The 24,878-nt window shown below is 38.1% G+C and overlaps 1 protein-coding gene and 1 pseudogene across 1 annotated transcript; both read right to left on the bottom strand.

Annotated features, from left to right (window-relative positions):
* Positions 1–19,705: 19,705 nt before the first annotated feature.
* On the bottom strand, positions 19,706–22,278 carry LOC139134345 (monocarboxylate transporter 10-like). The gene is made up of 2 exons (XM_070701223.1): positions 22,100–22,278; positions 19,706–21,251 (listed from the first exon to the last, which is right to left on the bottom strand). Exons 1-2 carry the CDS (start codon positions 22,239–22,241, stop codon positions 20,905–20,907), a joined length of 489 nt encoding a protein of 162 aa, XP_070557324.1. The 5' UTR covers positions 22,242–22,278; the 3' UTR covers positions 19,706–20,904.
* A 753-nt stretch (positions 22,279–23,031) lies between these two features.
* Positions 23,032–23,466, bottom strand: LOC139134481 (monocarboxylate transporter 10 pseudogene; annotated as a pseudogene).
* Between the last annotated feature and the right edge of the window lie 1,412 nt (positions 23,467–24,878).

Genomic DNA, 24,878 nt, shown 5'->3' with positions numbered 1-24,878 from the left:
ATAAACACAGGTGCTAATCCGGGTAACTGATTTCAGATGACGTACGTATATTTACACAAGTCCAAGCATCTATTCAAGTCTCAGCAATAGGACACAATGCTTCTTTATTTACGACTGTGCACGCTTGTAAAGTTTCAACTTCCTCCTTCAGCAAAAACAAATTCACTTCAAACTTTAACATATTTCTACCTTTTTACACTACAATACTCTATCGATCGATCGGGGGACTACTGTTTGTCTTTCAGTGCAAGAAGTGGGTTGTATTCATTTATGTAGAGTACATTGATGAGCATTGTTTCGGTATTGAAATTTTATACCAATTATTTTAGGGAGCATTCGTTTTTTACGGGGAGGGGGAGGTCGGTTGAATTTAAGCTACAAATAAAATGCAAAAGCAACCCCCTCAAAATTAAATTTATAAAATTTGACCACCCCTAAATTCATCAATCGTAAAATATGACCCACCCCAAAAAATCATCTGATTTGATTCATTAACCCATTGCACATTAAGCCCCGGGTGAAAAATAGTGACCCTTCAAAATTTTGCCAGAAAAGAGTGACTCTCCCCGATTTCCATGCATAAAAAACAGTGTCTCTCCCCCAGATGTCACAGTCCGCATCAATAATATCTTAATTACTTATAATTCCCATTTGACCTTTGAAGTTCAATGATTTTTTTTGAACTTTACAAATAATCACTTGGATGAAAATCCAATATCGATTTGTTATTCACATCTACTCTTTCAAACACATTGTACATTTATATCAATTATCAAACATCTCAAAAAGCACAGATTTAGCTAGTTTGTATCGTAATAAATTTATTCTTGTTTCCTCGTAGACAATAATGTATAGAATATCAACACTTTGGTGAAATTCCAAAATCTAATTTTTTGTTGAAATGTATGTAATTAGATCTTGGGAGGGGTGGTCAAAACAGAAAAAAAGAGGTCAGCTCTGGGACATGTTAACGAGAGCGAGACCAGTGACGTGCAAAACAACACAAAACGTGTATTCTAAGAGTCAAAGATCAGACTGACGTTAACCTGCTTGAGTTCAGCTGAGCTATGCCAAAGTGTATTCAGTAAAACCGAAAGGACGGTGGTGATCACAAAATATGTCACTATGATCACATAGTTGGACAGAGCATCGGACTTAATATTAGGACTGCAAATGTCACTATGATCTCATAGTTGGACAGAGCATCGGACTTACTATTAGAACTGCAAGTTGACGAAATTCAGTTTCTCTACTTTCACTCTGGACTTCGAATGTACGTTGTGGTTACAGGTTTCAACTTTATCGGAACAACTCTCTAAGACAGGATGACTCAACAATCCACATGAAGTAGTAAGTCTGTTTACTGTCTGGTGAGTATCTTGGGGTCTCCAAAGCAACTAGAGATGTCCTTTATACTATCCTCGACTAACGCCTTTAATAACTTGACGCCCTTTTAACGCGGAACCGATTTTATGAGAAACAAACCTTACACTTTTTTATTCCCAACATTGCAACCATCCAGGTGAACTACTGTATTCAGCGCCAGAGTAGTATGTTATAGCATTGTAGGGTATTGTGAAAATAACAGAAAGATTTTGACAAGAAGTCAGGTAACTTGACAAATTGCTTTCCCGAAAATTGTACCTGCCCTGATAATTATATCATACCTCGCCTCTCATTTAAACAAGGTGAAACCCAAAAACTATTTACAACTGTGCACCGTATAGGTAAGCGTAGCGTTCACCAGCACAGTCATATTGCATCGCCGTGAAAAACGAAATTGAGGTTGTTATTACTGAATACAAAATTTGGCTGTATGCTGATACTTTACATTTTGGAGCATCGTCTCGGGGGCTTTAAAGCCAACGATTTTGAGGTTTTTGAAAAATGCCATTCTTTATTCCTCCTTTATTTCCTCGACATTTTGCCCCTTGTGATAATGCTAACTTACCATCATGTATGGAGTAAAGCAATTCGCAGATAGGGTAAAAAGTGTTCTAATTATCAAATAAACTTGTGTAGCCCAAGAATACTAACAACCCCAAATTTGACACCAACCACAATTTTATACCTTGAAAATGCCAAATTAGCCGAAACCAGAAACTATCTTGGCTATCACAAATTATTTGTTTAACGGAGTCCCAGATAGCATTGCGGCACCATGATTTCATGTCAGAAGAGCACTCATACATTAGCATTAGCAGGGTAACAAAAACACTCGATACAAATTATACTGTGAAAATCAAAAATGACTATATATTACTTTCATATTCCGTTCACATATTTTTTATACAATGGTCTGAACCACTCTATTACAAACCATTCTCCAAATAGTGAATAACTGTTCACAAATACTTCAACTTCCAATGTTCAGCACAATTGCTTTTTTTTTATAATTGTGTTCACAATAGTTTTATACAATGATCTAAACCACTGTTACAAACTATTCTCAAAAGTATCGTCTCTACAAATAAACACGGATAGATTTCTCAATTTCTCTGTTCACTTATAATCAAAAATACACATAATGAATGCTTAGTAAACTATTGACACTGAAGTGACATGTACGCTGACAAACTACAGATCATAGAAATAAATATTCACCAAGGAAATTCGGTGTTTTCTTTGTACTACGCACCCTCAAAAATATCTTTCAAATGAAAGCATGTTTTCACAGTTACATCAAATTTGTCTCAATCAGCACGGCATCACTCCACCGTTGACCAAACTTTTCTGTATGTTGTCCAAGGTGGCGGCTCAAGGAACACTATGCGATGCCAATGAAATGTACGGAATGGTACTGACAGCTTACAGTTCTTTCTGAAACTCTCACGACAGCAGTAATGAATTCGTTCTGCTCACAGACGACTCTATTTGCATAAACCGCATTGCACAACATCTGGTACGCTGGTATTCTGATTATGCAAAGTCTAGTCCAGCATACAATAACAGCGACGATGACTTTCACAACTCTACACGGCGAATACAATCTCAGAGTTCGAATACAGAGTAACTCTAGGACAGAATAGTTCTGCAGAAACTTCTCACAGAGACTTCAACAGTTCTGGCTTAAATGTACAACATCTGGCACTTTAGTCAGAAAATTCTAGCACAAATACTCACAGTTTCTAGCGACGAGAAACAGTTCACTTTCTGTCTTTATACGAGTACGGCTTCTCAGTGTGGCGGTCCATGCATAGCAAATGACAATGCAACTCAAATCACAACTGGAGTTCCAAACTCGTCATAACTTGACTAAATGAACACTACAGCACACCAAACTTCATCGTTCTAATGTTGAACACGTTACCAACACTCGACTGAAGTTGCAGCTTCAAAGTCCACACTATGGCATCTCTTTACAGTCAAAATTACGCTGTTGCCACGTTTAGACTTCAAAACAACTACGCACACGTTTACACGACCTGCACTGAAAACCAACACTGCGCAACGACCACGGACAATTTTCGATTGTCCCTTTAAATTGAAAAACCAGACAACTCTTTGAAATTCATACGCCAAATGAGTTCTTCAAAAATATACTAAAGTTTGTTAAAATGCAAACAAAATATACGTTCCTGACTACTGATATCATACAGAGAGTACAATATAGAAATAAAGCATGTCATTTTGATGGTTTATAATGCAAACAATGATACCTGAAACAACCCTTTCACTCGCGCGATTTTCAAAACACTGCGCTTCACATGATAACAGCATCTGGAATACGAAAGTGGAATTTCTCACTGTATATATTACAGAAGGTACTGAAACCTACTGATATACTGTAATCATTGTGTTACAAATCATACTGTAGACAGGTAAGTATTGTAATGGCTGAATAATGTCGACATAAACTACAGTGCACATACTGCTCAAAACTTTGTTTTTAGTTGTTTATGTTGCGTACAACTTACTGATTAGCATAATAAACACAAACTAAAAAGCGCCCTCTATAAAAGGAAATTTGCAAGTTTCGTTATATAGCAATACAGAAATCGATGTCAAAGTAACCATGGGTTACACTTGTATTATCTGAATAAATAAACTTGTATTATCTGAATACTTCAACATTCGCCGGCGATTCCTATAAATTATGGTCTGGGGTATCAAATACCTGATGACTGATATTGTTATATTTGAAAACTTTACGGTGAACCACGTTGCGTTCGCAGTTATAAATTATCCTTCTCGAATACATTCTCGAGACTTGGACGGCTTAAGGCACCATAGGTTACGCGAACACGTCAATACTAATATTTCACCTCGCATACATCATTGTAAATTCGCTTTTCGTGTATTCTCAACAAGCGTTGACATGATTTAGATCGGCGAACCATAAAACACGCATTTTAATCAATCAGGTCATTCGTAACGAGGGGCATCGTCTGAATATTTGTGCTTAACAGTGCTTGTTAGGCGTACAAAGTCGGTTTAGGAATTCATTGCGGCAGAGGAGTACTCCAATGAAAGAAGACTTCGAAATTCCAAGAGGTTGCTTGGTTATAAACGAACGTTAACTTTGCTACTTAGCATTGACAAATACGGAAAATCCTCTCTCATTGGAAGAATGTCGACTTGACGGGAAGAACAAATTATTGTAAACATTACTGACAATGGCAAAGATACGTACCATAAGGGAGCTATAGGAGGGGCTTATATTTCAGTACTTTGTGTATAGTATGCATTACTTCTGTTATAAAAGAAGAATAATCTCGTCTATGAATAAGGAACCAAACAAATGCTTTTTATATCATCAAAAATGAAATACTCTTTCCTGTTAAACGTGGGACAATGGCGTACAAACGAAACAAAATTAATTTGATTCATGACGACTTGACGGTTTGCCTGAACAAAAAATCATCATTAATATTCTTTGTTGACAAAAGGTCATTTGTTGTTTAAAGTTTTCACCGAATATTACGGACACTTGACGCATCACAGGTACGAACATCTGGGTACTTTTGATGACGTATGTCAGAAATTATTCGTTGTTTGTCATTTAATGACCTTAACGTTAATATAATGCAGATCTCTGTAAACAAAATGAAAGAACACAGGTGTTTCTACCATAATTTGGTGTAGAGGCTGGATGAACCTACTGTCACTATGTACGATGATATATAAACAAACAACGATTACATCCAGAAAATATGGAAAAAATGTACAACAAATTTGAAATTATCGTAAAATATTCCAAAGGGAAATATTTTGCTAATGTTATACATGTATGTACCACGTTCTAGATTGTAGAAAAAACATCCACAACACGATTGGAACTAATTTGGGATAATTGGATGGTGAACTAATGTCTTTAAAATCTGCAAATGTAAGCTCATTTGCTTTTCTTTTTTTGTAATATTGCAACATTCAGAGATATGGCACCTACCATTGTTGAGAAATTTGAAAAATACGAAGATCCAATTATGCCAAATTAGTTCCAATCGTGTTCCACGCAAAATCAGTAATTATCGGATAATATAGTATACGCCTACATGTACTTTAAAGTGTCGGTCCATGCACTGTTTCACTTCTTACATTCACCAAATGACCTGATGAAGACATAATGTTGCAGATATTTGACTGTCTGATATATTTTTGCACTCATTTTACTGATAGAGAGGACTATTTCTTAATGTCAATTATCTTCGTCAACCTCGCTAATACTAGCAATTGGAGCTCGGCCTTCAACTATCGGCTCACGGCGATGGCGCGGATTGTCGACTAGTTCGCCATCTCTACCGGGTGTTGGTCGATAAACCTTAAAGGCAGCCTGTTGACATTTTCATCTCCGTCGTTGTCAGTGACATCACGTAAAGGTATGTTTTCTGTATTTCCTCCTTCTCCGCCTTCATCCTTTACAGGTTTCAGCTTCACAAAACACATTATCAAAGCTCCAAGTATGGGAGGAATTCCGGCAAGGATGAATGCTAGGTTGTATGAGCCGGTGATGTCATAAATTAGACCTGCCAAATACATGAAAAATAGCTGTTTCTTAAAAGTAGACGGAATACACCGTAATATTCGTTGTTTCGTAGTATATCCCTTCGCTAACCTATGCTTCTACCTGACAAACGTTCAGAAAAAAAAATTCAGGCGTGCAAAACATGCTTGTTTTTCGGATTTTTCTGGATGAGCAAAAGAAGCAACGGATGATATTTTAATAATCATAACCAATAATGTTATGGCAATGAATGCTAAGTCAAAAATTGTCACAGGTGTTATGTATGTCACCCCCCCTACATACTCATCATGACCTGAGTTTAATTAGTCTAGAACATTCTCAAGGTCACTGCCCTTAACGACCTCACAACCTTGAATTCAATTAGTGGTGTTTGGAATGTTCTGGAAATTTAATTAGTTGTGTAAGAGAGATAATTTTAGAACAGTAATTAGCATGTCAATAAAAGTTCTAGATTGTTCTTATGTGCTCTTATGTAAGCACATGGGTATAAATAGGGACGTGCACAGCTTGCAGTCAGACATTTTGGGATCGTGTCTCTTGCGTGTTACTTCAAGTCTTTGGAAACTCCAGCAGTATTAATTTCAAGACTTTTCAAGACCTTCACTGCCAAAGCTGGATTTATACTGTGGACTTTGTGCAACTTCAAGCCTGCAAGCCAAAGGACTGTTCATTCATCCGACTGACTGTTACAACTCTGAGACTGGAGCTTTGCCGTCCCAGCTGAGATAAGTAGTCTGTACACTTTTACAGTTTGTATTCTATCCCTGACTTAGAAATTAGTTTTATTTTGTAATAAATTTCGTTTTACACGGAAACTGCTGAGTTCACCTTTTGTTCGTTTTCTTTCACGTAACAAAATTGGGGGCTCGTCCGGGATACGAATATTTTGAGCCGTTTGACAACATTTTGCCAGCCTTTTCAAAACTACTGTATACTGTGAACTCAGCGAAATTCAATCATGGCGGAATTCAAGCCAGACGAATTTATGGATGACCTTGATCAGGACGCATTTGATTCCCGCAGAAAAGACAATCTCATAACACTGGCCAATTTCCTTAAAGTAGAAGTCAAAAGATCTATGCGCAAGAGGGAAATACAGTACAATATTGCAAAACATTTAGTTAATTTAGGCCAATTTGAGGAATCCACCTTGAAAGATTATGAGCCCGAGTCTACCTTTGAACTCAGAAAATTGGAATTAGAAATACAGGCAAATTTGGAACTTAAGAAAATGGAATTACAAATGGAAAAAGAGAGACAGGCATTAGAACAGGAAAAATTAGAAATGGAAGAAAGACAGAGAGAGAAAGATAGGCAGGAAAGATTAAAAATGGATAAAAGACACAGGGAGAAAGATAGGCAGGAAAGATTACAATTGGAAAAAAGACAGAGAGAAAGATAGGCAGGAAAGATTACAAATGGAAGAAAGACAAAGAGAGAAAGAAAGAGAGGAAAAAGAAAAGGAAAGAGAATTAGCAGAACGTCGACTACAGTTAGAAATGAAACGTTTAGAGCTTGGACAGTCAGGAAAATTCTTCCCTTCAGACAATTTTGACATCACTAAGCATTTCAGGTTAGTCCCCCTTTCCTAAGCATTTCAGGTTAGTCCCCCTTTCCAAGAAAAGGATCTGGTTCCGGGTCTACTTGCTGGAGCAAATCAGCAACACAGTTTGAATGAAAATACTAAATACTTTCTGTGGTAAAGTTTGCCTTGTAGAGAGAAAAAATGTTTGAAAGGAAATAACAGTATTCCGCTTGTTAGAACTCTCCTGTGCATATAGCCACATTTATATTGATGACCTACAAAGAATAATAATGCATATTATATATCCTTGTTGTGTTAACTGAAAATTTGACCTTCACACTAGCGTCCTGACATGAACTTAAACAACAGTCTGAAGAACTAAACTTACCCGTACTTTGAGCTGAGTGATTTCTTTGAACGGAATTGTCTTGCACTTTATGCCTGTGTAGGAGTCTGCTTTGGATTCATGCAAGTCTCTGCTTATAATTAGTACTAGTTGAGCCTGAGAAAACAATGAAATTAATGGAACAAAGAAGACCTACCGGCTGTAGGTCCTCCAACAAGCATGGGAAAGGCGATAGTGAGCAATATGAAACCGATTCCTTGACTGGCATTGCTCTGTCCGACTATATCTCGAGCTACAGGCAACTGCATACACACAAAACACCATCAAAGATACCCATGATCAACGTAGCCACCACCAGCGCTGGAAAACTAAGAACAAGAGTAGGAACAAGGAGGTTGAACAGGCCAATGACGATAAATGACAGCTGCTGAAATTGTATGCGGGTCATGACGCGTTTCACTGCTGGCTTGTCAGATATGTACCCAGGCGCAATACACCAACGATTGAAGACAGACCTATGCAAGATATCAAGATTGGTCCGTTTGTGTTGGGATCTGGAGAAACTCTTTCAACATATTTGATCTGGAAAAGAAATGAAGATTAAACCATCAATTCTCTCAGTATATTCGTCTGACAACAATTCGTGACGTTCACCTTATGCGCCCAAAGTAGCAGAGGTACAGGGACAGTCCTAAACCCATGTCTTTCGCAGTAGTTCTTGTCTACATTGAGTATTTATATAGTGTAAGCTCAAAACTTTCTATTGTGCTCAACTTGGTTACTTTGCTGATAAACATTCCAGCTCCTTACGGTAACATCGCAACTTTTTGCTGCTCAGGAGGTATCTATTTTCATGGCGACATTTTGAGATCAGCTCCGATCGTTTGTTTAGTAGGTTAGGCTTCCCAGCATTGATGATGAACAAGACTTCGAAGAAGACTTCGAGATTTCAAGGGTTTGCTTGGTTAAAAACGAACGTTAACTTTGCTACTTAACATTGACAAATACAGAAAATCTTCTCTCATTGAAGAACGTCGACTTGACGGGATAAAACAAGTTATTGTAGACATAACTGACAGATAGTCCTAGGGACCTATGTAAAACCCTTATTAATTACGTCATTAACTCATTAATTATGTACATATCTTATTTGGAACTGGCCAATAAACCTAATGGTCTGATATTTGGTTGAAAAGGGTAATAGAAGGAATACAACTTTTTTGCCAAAAATAAACACGTAACCGAGATGACCTTGAATCACTCTGATGACGTTTAACGTCTTTTTACCAACTTAGATTGCTTTGGCCCTGGTATCGCTGCTAGCAGCTTATATTATTATTGTACTTGGGCCTCAGCCAAGTACATTTGTTTCATTCCGTGGGAAAAACTCTGTAAGGTATAACCATTTCTGGCGGAGACCAGGAGGGCAAAATGTCTTGGCTTCATCTTTCTTGGCATAATAAATGGCGTAATCATGTTTAACTGAATGGAAGTGCTGCTCTCAGCCAGTCTTGAATAAGTGAGATGTGAATATTAATGCTTCTCTATCTGAGTTTTTGCCACAAAATCTTCTGAATATAATCAAATGTGCATCGAAATGCAACAATTAATGCACCCTCCGTTTCCGTGCTATGGCACGACCCTTGCTACACCCACCGGACGAGCCAAAGTGGGAGGGGTAATTTCAGTTTGGTCGAACAAGAGGGCTCGAGACCAGAATTTAACATTTAAACTTGAAACATGTTTAATCGCTGACAAGATGTGGACTAGTGTTAATCAAAGTAAAATTGTGAAAAGGAAAGGTTTTATATCCCGGACACAATGAAAAACATTACGACTGGAAACTGCTACCCCCATTGAGAATAGTAATGCCCACAGCGATGGAGAACACTTATCCTTGAGCTGAGAAAACCAGACCATCATTTCGAAATAGAGCTGCAGATTCGAGAAGCTCGTTCAAAATAGCTAGGTACACCCCATAAAGGGGTGGTTTCGAGTTTTGAGGGCAAATTTCGCCTCCTTCATATAGAAATCGTACGTTGTTTTTCCAGGAGAACACACCATTTGACACAAAATTTGCATGTAAAGGGGTCGCCAGCAAGCACGTGGTCAATGTGGCATAAGAAACAATATGAAATGTTGGGTAAAGCCAGTCCAAAATAAACTGATTTGAACTTATGTGTTTTGTAATTTATACCACTGCAGTAACATTACCTTTTTTGACAACATCACACAATGTAATTCGTTTTCAAACTGAATACTCCGACGTATTCTGTGTCTCCTTTGCTAAAAAATACGGTATGCCGATTACCATGTAAGGAGATGATGACGTCAAGACAGATTTGTAGTGCGTTTGGTCCTGGATGGTGCACGTAGTTTTGTCAAGGTAGCTTGTGTATTTATTTCCTAAATGGGAGAGATTAGGGTCGATCTAAACGAAGGCCGAAGAATGTTATGATACTCTAAGCGAGCTGAACTCTAACGCGAATGGTTGGATAATTTGGAGGATGTCTAGAATGATCTCGTCTCATTAAGATTATTTGGCGGTCAGCATTGAATTTCAACTGCGTCACAAGTTTGCGAAATGAGTATTCCGTCGAACGGTCAACGAACGATATTTTAGAAATCTGGAGACATGGCACATCGCATTTTTATTTTAGTATTTTATATTTTACAAAAGATTTAAGAAGCAATGATTTTGTCGAAAATTCTGAAAAAAATATAGGAAGATTTGATCGCGAACACATTTTCACTTGGGGTCAACTAGCCCTGCTTACGATGCTGTGTGTTCCGCTACAGCTAATTGCCCGGCTCACCACAGCCCTGCAAAGACCCGTGCGTAGGGTCGGTGACTTCAAATCCATTTTGGGACTTGACGTAAAAAGCCAAATTACTGCCGAAATTCAGCGTTCTTGGGCCCAAGTCGTATCCCAGCCTACCTCAGCTACTCGATCGCTTCCAAAAATGACAGTCTTTTATTCACTTCTCGTAAATAACCGTCGATGTCGGCAACTCTCTCGCTAGCCCTGCGTACGATGCTGTGTGTTAGCTGTAGCACAATAGCATCGTACGCAGGGCTAGGGTCAACAGGGGTTCAACATGGGGTCGCAGCCATGTTGCCTCAAAACTTATTTCTGTCTGCACTCAAAACTCAAAATGTCGGATATGAACCTGAAAAATCGATGTAATTTTGTCAAACTTCGGCGAATTTCAGCCATACAAAAGTTTCATCTAGGTAAGGTAAATTTACTGAAATTTGATCGACAAATAATCCTGAGCTTGAACGTGACAGCTCGCCTTCTCCGGGAAGTCAAGCATCCAGCTGCCCATACACAGTTGCCCATATAGCCAGGTTTATGAGATTGTTTTCAAGCGATGGCGGCACACCGTACGGGGCTCTGGATATGAACCTACCGCCGGTGTAGCTGTAACAACTGTTGCGTTGTTTTTAGTGCCCACGGACGAAGTCCTGGGGGAGTTATAGGTTTGGTCATGTCAGTCCGTCCGTCCGTCCGTCACGCAGATATTCTCAGACATGCCCTGGTCAATTTCTTTCAAACTGTGCACAAGAATAGTACCCAACCCCATACAGATGCACGTCGATTTGTTTCACAATGCGATCGAATTGGCCGTGTTAGAGGACTTTTTAGTTTACACCTCCATAGACTCCCATGTATAAGGCAGTTTTCCATAGACTCCCATGTATAAGGTCAAGAAAAATAACAATTTAGTTTCTCATCGTATTCATATTGCCTAAAGGATGCAGTGACACAGTTTTTTGTCCCCACGGATAAAGTCCAGGGGGCTTATAGATTGGGTCATATCCGTCCGTGAGTCCATCAGTGAGTCCATTGGTTCACGCAGATATCTCAGACATTTTGACAAAATATCATGTGACCTTGGTGACCTTTGACCTAGTATATACATTATTGTCCATAAACTCAGTAACCACAAGTGCTAAACCTTTCATATTTGGTATGATGGGACACCTTATGACGCCACATATTGTACCACATTAATTATGCGCATATCTAATTTTGAGCGAGCCAATAGAGCTAGAGGTCTGATTTTTGGTATATAGGGATAAGTTAACAATATAATTTGTTTGACAAAACGTCACGTGACCTCAATGACCTTTGACCTCCAATATACATATTTGTCCACAACTCAGTAACCACAAGTGCTAAACCTTTCATATTTGGTATGATAGGACACCTTATGACACCATATATTGTACCTCATTAATTATGCGCATATCTTATTTTGAGCGAGCCAATAGAGCTAGAGGTCTGATTTTTGGTATATAGGAATAACTTAGCAATACAATTATTATGACAAAATGTGACATGACCTCAATGACCTTTGACCTCAAATATATATATTTGTCCACAACTCAGTAACCACAAGTGCTACATCCTTCATATTTGGTATGATAAGACATCTTATGACACCACATATTGTACCTCATTAATTATGCGCATATCTAATTTTGAGCGAGCCAATAGAGCTAGAGGTCTGATTTTTGGTATATAGGAATAACTTAGCAATACAATTATTTTGACAAAATGTCACGTGACCTCAATGACCTTTGACCTCAAATATATATATTTGTCCACAACTCAGTAACCACAAGTGCTACACCCTTCATATTTGGTATGATGGGACACCTTATGACACCACATATTGTACCTCATTAATTATGCGCATATCTAATTCTGAGCAAGCCAATAGAGCTAGATGTCCGATTTTTGGTATATAGGGATAACTATAGGGTAGAAATCTAAATATGCCCATCTAAATATTAGACATCTGCCATCGAGAACAAAAGAAATTTGCTGTAATTTGAATATTTGAGGAGTTTAAGCAATTTCCACTATAAATAGAGAACCCCTGCCTCAAACTCCACAAAAGTTGCTAGAAATATTTTGCCGTTGTCATGCCATTGCTTCGTTTAATAACCAGTTAATCAAATGCCTTATTGACAGGAGGAAATTCAAGACCATATTTGAATAGTAGTATATATTGTCCTCAAAATTACTCTATCACGGCCCAAGTACTCATGCCTTCAGCATACTGCCTTGTTATTATTATTATTATTATATAGGGTTTGGACACCATGGGTGCGAAACCTCTTGTAATCGTTCTGTTTTTTATTCTTCTTCTTCTTCTTCTTCCGTCGCACTTCTGCAACTACCACGCGAACACCGTTGCACCTAGAGACTTCATATTTGGTACAGAGGTACAACTCATCAAAAGTAAATTTTTTGTCACATGACCATAACAAAAGGTCACGTGACCTTTCGGCCATTTTGAAAATAAACTTTAAAATTGACTTCATTTGCATAAAAATTAACCAATCAAAATTCTGTCCTAAATTTTTGTAGACCATAGGGTTAGGCTCCTTCATGCCAAATATAAAGGTCACAGGTCTTGCCGATTTGAGAAGAAGATTTTTAAAGTATTATTTTTCTGATTTTTCAATGACCTTTGACCTCCCCTATACCTATGCAGCTAAGCTATGGTAATGGCTTATTCTGGCCTATGTTAAAGTCCAAGACAGCCAGCGTCTATTGGACAATGGCCAGTAGGGACCAAATTGCACTCCACAATTTGGGGATTCCACTTGACCTTTGACCTTGGCCTCTTCCTGCAACTCATTTATTATGCACATATCTAATTCTGAGCCAGCCAATAGAGCTAGAGGTCTGATTTTTGGTATATAGGGATAACTTAGCAATACAATTTTTTTGACAAAATGTCACGTGACCTCAATGACCTTTGACCTTGAATATACGTATATGTCCATAACTCAGTAACCACAAGTGCTACACCCTTCATATTTGGTATGATGGGAGACCTTATGACACCACATCCTGTGCCTCATTAATTATGCGCATATCTAATTCTGAGCCAGCCAATAGAGCTAGAGGTCTGATTTTTGGTATATAGGGATAACTTAGCATTACAATTTTTTTGACAAAATGTCATGTGACCTCGATGACCTTTGACCTTGAATATACATATATGTCCATAACTCAGTAACCAGAAGTGCTACACGCTTCATATTTGGTATGATGGGAGACCTTATGACACCACATCCTGTACCTCATTAATTATGCGCATATCTAATTCTGAGCCAGCCAATAGAGCTAGAGGTCTGATTTTTGGTATATAGGGATAACATAGCATTACAATTTTTGGGCAAAATATCATGTGACTTCGATGACCTTTGACCTCAAATATGAGTACATGTCCATAACTAAGTAACCAGAAGGCTACACCTTTCATATTTGGTATGATAGGAGACCTTATGACAACACATCCTGTATTTAATTAATTATGCGCATATCTAATTCTGAGCCAGCCAATAGAGCTAGAGGTCTGATTTTTGGTATATAGGGATAGCTTAGCAATAAAATTTTTTTGACAAAATGTCATGTGACGTCGATGACCTTTGACCTTAAATATACTATACGTCCACAACTTGATAACCACAAGTGCTACAGACTTCATATGTGGTATGATGGGAGAGGGGGGGAGGGTCAAGTTTTAGAATGTCGGACAAGGGGGAGGGTCACATTTTAGACAGGAGGATTGGGGGAGGTCACATTTTACGGTACAGCTGTTCGCGAAATTCCCCCGGCCCCCCCCCCTGTAATTACTGAAGGCTCCCTAAAGCGCGGTGTTCGAATTATGCACACATCTATTGGTAATTGTTATTCATAGAATAATTCCAGGTTAATAATTATTGGTTTACGAAAATGATTGGCCGATGGTTCGTCAAGGGCAATGTCTTTCCAATGATTTCACAATTCCAATCGGAAAACACGAAGGTATCCATCGCACCTTTCTTTACACAAACTTGATGTTGCAAATTTGTTTACAAATACATGATGGATAGGTTGCGCATATTGCTGTAGCTTCAATAAAATCTTTCATTGAGACTTATTAAAGAAAATTGTAGGGCATTCTCAACGCCGCATTTTTAACATAATTTCGCGATCGATCTGGCCTACTGTCGGACACCTGTGTGTTGTAAAGACATTAAAATTGCTGACTGCAGAATATGCTTGTGCAAAAGTCCAGGAGGATAATTCGGTTGATCACTAAATATACTGTGCTACTTTTCCTGGGTGACCGGTATATAGCAAATGGTACCGTAACATGCTTAATGGAGTTCCTCATCTTGCTATATATATATGGTTAGTGATGAACTTGAAATTTGTAATGGCAGGGGGCAGTTGTAGCTGTAACGTCACTCTTTGCGCTCATGCTTTTAAAAAGGGGAACTTTGAAATAAAAATGCTTCAGTAGGGCCAGTATATAATTATCATGCGATTATTTTTTCGGGCGATTGTTTGGTTACCAGTACATTTCAACGTTTACGCGTTTATAAAGTTTACACGCAGTCAGAACACAATAGATTGTTGTCCCGCTACCATATCTACGTTATTGTTTTGAAAATACCACACCTTGAAACTAGGGTTAGAGGAGACTAATAACTCCAAGTAATAACCCCCTGCAGTGTTGTGAGGTATTTAGACCTAAAGCAAACAAACTGCCCATTGTGTAGGTCATCGGGAGATCATAAGCTTATATTACTGTGCCTGGTCATGATTCATTTCGATTACAATGCCCTACCAAGGACCCTCCACAAAACTACTGTGTGTCTAACTTATCAAATATAGAACTTACCATACTGCGTTCAGGAGTCAATGTTATCATAAGAGTAAATGTTTGGCAGTGTTTAAAATTTTACTAAAAAGAATGGACCTGTAAGAGTAAGTTAAGAGGAAATGTGCTCAGGAAGACTGAAATAATCAATAAATCGATCAAAAGATTGATCGATGAAAGAAATTCATTGTAGGCACCGATAGCTTCAGCGAGGAAATAAATCTTGACAAGAAGTTCACGTTTAGAGGGGCAAAGACCTTTATTGTTACCATTAGAGTTCTCTTTTCCCTTTTTCTTCTGTCATTTTAAGCGATGACTAGAAAAGTTGGGTGCTATCTTGAAACCGTTCAAAAAAAACCCAAAACAGCAACTCAAATTTTAAAAGTAGTAATTATACCAGGTGTCGATTAATTCTGCGGACAGCGATAACGTGATTGTAAGCACAATATTCGATTTTCTGAAAATCGATACTAATCCGGTCAGCCGCCCTTGCGACCGATTTGAATAAAGTTCGTATGTGCGATGAGTGATAGTGAGCGTGAGTGCGTGAGTGCTTCACGAACTCTACAACGTGTGGAGCGGTCTCAGTCAGAAAAATGTAACAACTTAGCCGGTCACAGCTCGAGTCACAGCTCAAACCACTCTTTTTTGGGAGTGGATATTTAGCCGAGCGTATCTCTCTGTTGCCTCTCCGCTAGGCGACTGATGCCGTACGTTGTAGGTTCGAACCCGATTGAAAACTGGCCGTATTTTCAGGCAAAATGTTCAAAACTCTTCATTTATAAGCCTTACCCGTCACTAAGCTGTTAAATATACTCGTGGCGTCACCGCCAGCGAACGTTAACAGTTACAAGTAAACTTTGACGTTGACAAGTTCAACGTCACCTTTCAAACTATGATGAGAAGAAATTGCCTTTCTCATTGTCTGATTACTTTGAGACAGTGTATCATGAAACTATAAAACTCTATTCTACAACCATTTAGCTTTAGAGAGGCTGATAATAACTCATGGACGTTAACAAAAGACAAACATTCCGTCAAAAATTTGATGTTATTTTGTTGCCAAGAGAGGCCTATATCTTGTCTGAAATCTTTATTGGCCATCGACAATAAATTTATAACATCAAAATACATAATACCTCTTACTATGCAAATAAACGATAACACTGTATAATCAACGAAGTTGGATTGAGATTAAAACCAGAAACCATTATACTCCAAGCTTTTGTTGTACCAGCATACCTTTCAGTTTCTTTCATTGTGTGTTGTGGCGCCTGAGACGTACTACCTTTGAATGTCGTTTCCCTATGACCACAGAGAAACATAGGTAGAGTGGCAACGCTTGCATGCCTTTTGTTCCATGGTCGTCTCGGTAGACTATATTGGCTTTTCATATTAAATGAGCTTCAAAGGTGTTAAAGTTTTTGGAGGCTTTGTTTGTGGTTGATAATTACACGAGATTATGCGAAAAATACGACGAGATGGCATCGTACTGCCAGTCGCGTAGCAACCATAGTTACTATGTGAGCTCTCAGGCCAGAAACACTGCTTCACGCCAATCAAAACATAACACGCCAGCAGTTTCATAAACATGTCCTTCCTTGACGCACGTGTAAAAGACGGTATGACTGACCGTAAACCATTGAGTAAAACCAGACAGTATCGATAAAAGACTTTCAAATTTGGTTCAAACACACTCATTATATATTCATAAAAATATGAGAGGAATTTTTAAAACGGCAAAACTCACTTTTCTGAAGCTCCAAACACTCCCATTTTCGCCAGTACGTCAATTCCGCTCAGCACCACACGACAACAACAACAGAAACTTTGCCGAACATACTTTCGCTTAACAATAGGCGAAAATCCGAAAATTACCGAAGGATGCATGGTCGGCACTCTTCGGAAAAGAGAGGCGAGAGCAACCTGAGGCGAGGCGAACATGGATGGGTTACGTAACCGCTTCTCGCCTTAAACAATACCCGTTGCCACTCTGTGCTATAACGACGAAAAAATGACACTCGAGCTGTGACAAACAAGTTCGGACCGAGGGTGGAACATTGAAGAAAAACTAGAAAAATGTGCCGTTTTGGTTTTAATATAAATCAAATGACTTGTCCTTTAAATATAAATCTCTGTGTCATTAACAGTACCCGAAATTGCTTTGTTTTTATGTATCCACGACGAAATTCGGTGACCTTTCACACCGTAACGATGGTGACAACGTAATAATGGAAGTACACATAAAACACCATAGACCATGCACACAATATTAGCAAAGATATTACGCCCTGACTTCTTGTTCTAGCATCGTAAAAGTAAGGAAAATTGTTGTTGCTCTACGCAAGTAGGGACACTTTCGGGCCATTAAGGATGTAATGATAACAATAAGTACTTATTCTGACTGACCACATTTTAAATGTCCGCCGCGTGTATAAATTTCATGTCTTGATTGAGCATTATAAACTTAAATACCAATGACGACTGATTTTGAAGCCTTTTCAGTGATACTGTATCACATTTTTCACTTGAAACCTCTCGTCGGTTGAAAGGAAATTAATAAAATGATTGGTTGTACAAATTGGTGACACGATTTCGTACCTTTCTCAAAACGATAGATATTGCACTTCTACTGCAGAAAGCACCGTGTAAACATGAGAAAATATGGTTAATGCTGTCGTTTTGTACGGAGAGCTATAATTTACACATACCTTGACTGCTTTCATTTAAAATTGGCATAAACACAGCACGTCATGACTAATTTTTATTTTAATTTGTTATTCAAAACAGTCCAGGACTGGCAAGTTGCGGCCATTTTGTTTTAAGTTTTGTTGGTTTGTAGCAAGTATTCTGACATTACTGAACCGATTTTAATCAAACTTGGCAGAAGGACATAGTACAATGACGTTCAGGTGTACATGAATTTTAATATCTCGCACTACGATTCAATATGGCAGTCTGGCGGCCATTTTGTTTTTTAATATTTGTCCTTCCAGGGCCTTTGCTCAGCCATGAATGGACCTATTTCATTCAAAGTCGGCTTAAGGACATAGTGCTGTGTAATACAGCTGCTCGTCAGCATGTTTTTGCGATAAAATAGAATACATATACCTACTGGCAATCTTGTTTTAATTTTTATTGGTCTCGAGCCAGTCAGCCCAGACATGCCCAGACAGATTTCAGTCCTTTGTTACGCTTGTACCTTTAGGGAATGTGAGTTGTGCCTTCAGTAACTGAAGCTGACTCGCAAGTTGTCAATTGTAAGCACTACTTTAGATCTTTATTACAAGATGGCAGAGTCGGTATGTTTCAGATCCCGATTCTCGTTCTGCCTTTGTGCCAAGATACACGCTTACAGACGCATGCAATGACTTTATTGCAAATTTGACCTGTTCAAAGAAAACAATAGCCATGGTGGATAAAAATATTGTTATATCATTACACTCTTGATTCTTAAGTATCATCTACATGTAGTATTTCAAATAGAAACATGATGTATGAAGTTACTCATCCAATGTAATGGAAATTGTGAAAAAATGCCAAGTCAGCAATTTTGCATCAGTGATTTTTCAAGGAAAAACAACACAATTATGATTCTCTTTAAAATTAAGCACAGTAACATGCTATTTGTTTTATATTTTTCAATAAAGCATCTTTCGGTGGATCATTTGTGAAAGTTCTATGAAATTGACAATATTTCTAGTATGTATTCTGACATTTCTACATGTATGCAATTTTATGCAATGACTAATTTTGCATAGCCCCTGGGTAGTCTTCTACCTTATGCAAAGAAAAATCGCTATTTGCATCAAACGTAAAATTATTTATCTCATTGCAAGGCAAAACCAATCATTTTATACTTTCATTCTGGGGTACCATGCCAATCCTCTGTACTTTTGACAGAACAATTTGTGTACATAAACATGACTACAACGTAAGCTTTCTCACTGATACCCATGATACACACAAAGACAAGCACATAATTTAGTTAGAAATTGTCGGAGCACATAATTTACAAAGTGATATCTATCTTTGAAGTTTAATGGTACACAAGTTGCAGGTCTCCAGATATTTATGGAAAGTGAGATGTTACAAGCAAAAGTCCAGCATACATTTTCATCTGATGATGCTCAATAACTTGCAGACTCATGGTGAAAATTGGGGAAACCCAATTAGTGTTTTCTTTTCTCTTTTTCGAATTTGGTTGCCATAAAATAAAGTGATTGCCACTGAAAGCATTAATCCTGAGGAATATTTCAGAACCTTTGTTGAACAGAACACCTGATCCATAACATGAACTCACACAATGTATATGTTATATTTCTGCTAGTTGCATTCACAATGCAGTGTCCATAAATGCAGATAACCCATGATACGTCAAAGTTCACATTTTGTCAGCAGCACCTTTTTTCCAAAACTTGACAGAGCATGCATATTTCACATTTTTTTACTTTAAAAAAGTCATAATGCGCATATTCTCGGATTACAGGAAACAAAACATGTTAAATTCGGGGGGGGTGGCCTTTTCGCCAGCCGTCACTGAGAAATCCTTAATCTTACAAATCAGAACGAATGGGATTCTAAAGTATTAGTATCACCACAAAATGTGTGAGCTTACCCACAATTCTCCTTGATTCACACACTGAGATCACTTCTTGACTACAGCAAATTTATTTTGTACACAGGATGCTATGGCCAGTATTTCAACAATCTGGCACCAAAAGTATTGATGCACATGATCTTCTGGATGCACATACAGAATTATTGGAAAATCAACACTTTACCACATAGGAACTAGCAAATCTGTAACTTTTTCACCAGATATTTTTGACAGCCATGCATAATTTTATAGATCAGGACTTCTGGCCAAATATCTAATTGATGTGTTTTTTTCCTTATCCCCCCTACAAGATTGTGGTATTTTTGTCTGCCCCAAAAAATTTTCTTGGGAAAAATGGGTGCCCTCCCCCTGAAAATCCTCCAGGCCCCCTGGAAGTAAATTCTGAACACTTCCTAATGTTCACATTTTCGCGAGTGGGACAGAATGACAGTCCTTTTGAAAGTAAATGTATTCTGACTGAATAAAAACATCGATGTACATTACACTAGAATAACTTGAACAAATAAGTTCTCTGCACTTTTTTTACACATTTTTACTTCGAAGCAAAACATTTTGGAAGGGAAAGCTCACTTTAGTATTATACACGTTTTTGTCATTTTGAAGATTATAAAGAGAAAATTAAGACATGTCAAGACAAGATAATTAAGATAAGTCGATAACACAAACTTTGATTTCTTAGAATCAAAGGTAGTACATATTCAACAGACGTTTGAGTTCCTGGTGGATCTTTGTCCTCACACCATGGTGTTACAGAGAGAGAATGTTGCATAATGTCATACAAATTCGTCAACCTCACTTATACTAGCAAGAGGAGCGAGGCCATTGGACTGTGCCATTTGAGGTTGGTGTGACTTACTGGACAGTACGATATTCTCTAACTGTTCAGCATCTTTATCTTTTAAAGGTTGCCTTTCATCATCTTCCTCTTCGTCACCATTTGTACATTTCGTCACCGTGTCTACATTTTCCTCAAAAGTTTTTGAACTTTCCGAATTTGTGGGTGGAGCTTTCTCTGGTTCCTTTACTTTAATAAAACACATTATCAACGCTCCGAGTATGGGAGGAATTCCAGCAAGGATGAATGCCAGGTTGTAAGAGCCGGTGATGTCATAAATTAGACCTGCCATAAAAAGAATAGATTTTCATTAGATTGAAAAGAAAAGTCAGTTTTATTAGTTTTCCTTCATCCTGTTGTAAAAATATTTCCCTCCTCAAGTAGTCAACGCAAACAATAAACGAAATGTTTCTGTCACTACATCAACCACAGGCGGCCCAGATGTATTAAGTTTTTCTCACTGTTTTCTCTATCAGTTCCTTTGCTTTTCTTCATGCTCTTCTGACTGGTCGGAGTAAATAAAATAAACAGTTATGTAACCTAACCTAGCCTCTTGACTCTTTATTTATTTTACACCCCATTACAAGGACGTTTATCTCTCATACACACATGTTGTAATTAATTAGTCAATACAACTAATTATGCTAATCCGTGGACTTATCAGGGATTTATGGGTTGGTCAACATTCCGACAGACAGGACATCTCTACCTTTCGCAATGTTGACCAACCCATAAAATCCTTGATAAATCCACGGATTAGCATATTAGTTGTGTTGACTAATGAATTACAAGATGTGTATATGAGAGATAAACATCCTTGTAATGGGGTGTAAAATGAATAAAGAGTCAAGAGGCTAGGTTAGGTTAGGTTATATTATCATTTATTCTATTTACTCCAATCAGTCATAGAATGAAGAGAAGGAGAAGAACTGATAGAGAAAACCGTGCGTGGAGGGACTCTGAGAAAACAGTGAGAAAAACTCAATACGTCCTGGCCGCCTGTGCATCAACAACATATAATATGCACCACACATGTTGGTCATCAGCAAAGTTTCATTAAATCTGGCTTTAAGACATCGTAGCTGTTAATTCGTGGGCATATGAGACCGCAATGAAATAGGGAAACAACTTACCGGCCGTTGGTCCTCCCACAATCATTGGAAGAGCAATGATACAGAATATGAAACCAGCAGCTTGACTTGCATCCTTCTTTCCTACAATGTCGATAGCCACTGGTACCATCATACACACAAAACATCCGTCAAAGATACCCATGATCAACGTAGCCACCACCAACGCTGGAAAGCTCAGAACAAGGGTAGGAACAAGAAATTAAAGGTACCAATAACGATGAAAGATAATTGCTGAAACTCAATGCGAGTCATGAATCTTTTTACTGCCTCCATGTCGGAAAGGCGCCCAGGTGCAACAGCGCCAACAATGGAAGACAAACCTATTAAAGAGATTAAGATTGGACCATTTGTGTTCGGATCAGGAGAAACCTCTTCAACGTACTTGATCTAAGGAAGAAGTGAAAAAAACGCATCAAAATGTGTCCGACAACAAACTTTACTCACCCACATGCAGCCAGTAGCTATGCACAGGATAGTGTGCACAATATTTAGGTTGATATTTTGAAAGAAGAAACAGATTCTGAAGCAATTACACTTCTTTCAATTCCCCTCTATATTATAGTAATTATTTTATAAAGTTTGATTCGCAATTTCAACGCTGTTGAAACCGGGAGAAGAAGTCAATACGGAGTGCTGTATTTTTTCAAGGAAGTAATCAATTATATCCGCTACATTCAACTGATTATTAGATAAACAAATAAATAATGCCGTAAAAGTCGTGTTTTGTATCATGCATCGGTTGAAAACAACATTTAATGTTGTGCTCTTACCAAATGAGCAAACGGAACAAAGTAGCCAAGAAGTCCAACAACAACACCGATACACCAGATTCGATAGCTTTTGTTTCTCCATATCTTTAAATTGACATGTCCCAAACAGCAGACTTCATTCTTGCTGTTGCCATTTGCCACGTCCAAGCAATCATCTGAGCTCTACGTTTGTTTGAATGCCTTGCTGTTGCAATTTGCCGCGTCCAAGCTGTCGCCTGGGCTTGATGTTCCTTTGAATGCCAGCGCACACGGAATGAGAAGAAACGTTAGTCCAGCGATAAAACGAAGCGTGTGCCAGAGTCCAATCGTGTTGATGAGATATCTCAGAACCGGCGGCAGGAGAACTGTAGACACTCCACTACCACAGGTTGCAAAGCCGTTAGCCTTACCTTTCTTTTCATCGAAGTAGTGTCCGATGATGATCAAGGATGACATGTAGGTCAGCGAAAATCCAACACCGATGACAATCCCATAGGTCAAGTACAAGATTTCTAACCGCGTTGCAAACGAACTCGTTAGACAACCTACGAATGCAATGATTGACCCGGCAAACGCTGTCCTCCGGCAACCAAACCTGTCTGTCAAAATGCTCGTCATGTAGGTTCCGAAGAACGTCATGAACACAGTAAGAGAACCAACCCATGCTGAAAGTAGGAGACACGGCGAGATTAACAAAACGTTAGACTAAGTGTAGAATGGTGACAGACCATATGTGCTAACATGATAGAAAGCGATATTCCCAAGTTCGGTGCAGATTGATGGGACAATGAAGATGTGAACCTTTGTTAATTTTGTGTAATTTTATGGTGTATTTGTGACGCAAGGAAACTCTAACAGAAGCAAACGGAGATGCAGTTACTCTGAACTGCAGTAATATCAAAGGGAATTACATTTTTGCGTTCTGAATGTATGACTTGTGCCTCCCGTTAACTCTATCTCATAAGATTGCTCGATACTATTTATCTGACAAACTAACGATCAAATCAACATTTAAGTTGTTATACCATCAATTTCGTCAAAGTTATGTTTGCTTTCATATTTCTATCGCATCTGTACATTTAAATATTCGAGTAAATAGTGGCATGGTAGCATAATCTTCATCTCCGGAGATCTAAGACTATTTTCCTGTCTTCTATCACTTCCATGTTTCACCCTTGCTCAAAAGTGATAAATACGATCTGTGTCGGCATCCCTTTATCGATTATGTATTATTAATCAATGTATTATGTATTAAATAAATTAGATCCATCTAGACCTATAAATTGATAATGGAGGTGTATGATGAAATGGACAGGTTGTTTCAGATACCAGTCAAGTTTTTCAGAAATGGCAGGATCAGGTTTCCTTACTTTATAATTGTAAACAAATGAAAGTGATGTTGATTTTCATGTTCAGATGAATAATCATAAGACGTTATTGGAGCAAAACATTATGGGATCCTACTTATGAATCAAATCATGATTTAAACTCAAATATTATTAGAGAGGAAATTGAAAAGGTTCTAAATAGAACAAATCAGGTAAAAGAGTAGTATGGACGGAATCCCTTACGAAGTTTTGAAAAACTGCAATTCCGTTGATCTGTTATTTAATCTTTTACAGTGATGTTTTGATCATACTGGTTTTATCCATACAGCTTGGAACACATCAGTCATCATTCCAATTCCCAAAAAAACCGTTCAGAGGATCCTCGCATACCATTGAATTACCGAGGTATTAGCCTTCAAAGTGCTATTTTCAAAAATATATAGCTCTGTTCTGAACATGAGACTTATTGCTTTTTTGGAGAGCAATAATATTTTGGCCGATGAACAAAATGGTTTCAGAAAAGATAGGTCTTGCCAGGACTACATTTTTGTTCTGACATCGATTGTGCGTAACCGCCTAAATGAGCATTTACCTACATTTGCCTCGTTTATGATCTGCACAAAGCATTTGATTTTGTTGATAGGGATTCTCTTCTATATAAATTATTCATAACTGGTGTAGATGGCAAGATGTGTTGGTCAA

The sequence above is a fragment of the Ptychodera flava genome, chromosome 6 (assembly GCF_041260155.1).
Source record: "Ptychodera flava strain L36383 chromosome 6, AS_Pfla_20210202, whole genome shotgun sequence".
Classification (NCBI taxonomy): domain Eukaryota; kingdom Metazoa; phylum Hemichordata; class Enteropneusta; family Ptychoderidae; genus Ptychodera; species Ptychodera flava.
This window is presented reverse-complemented; position numbering and strand designations above follow the sequence as displayed.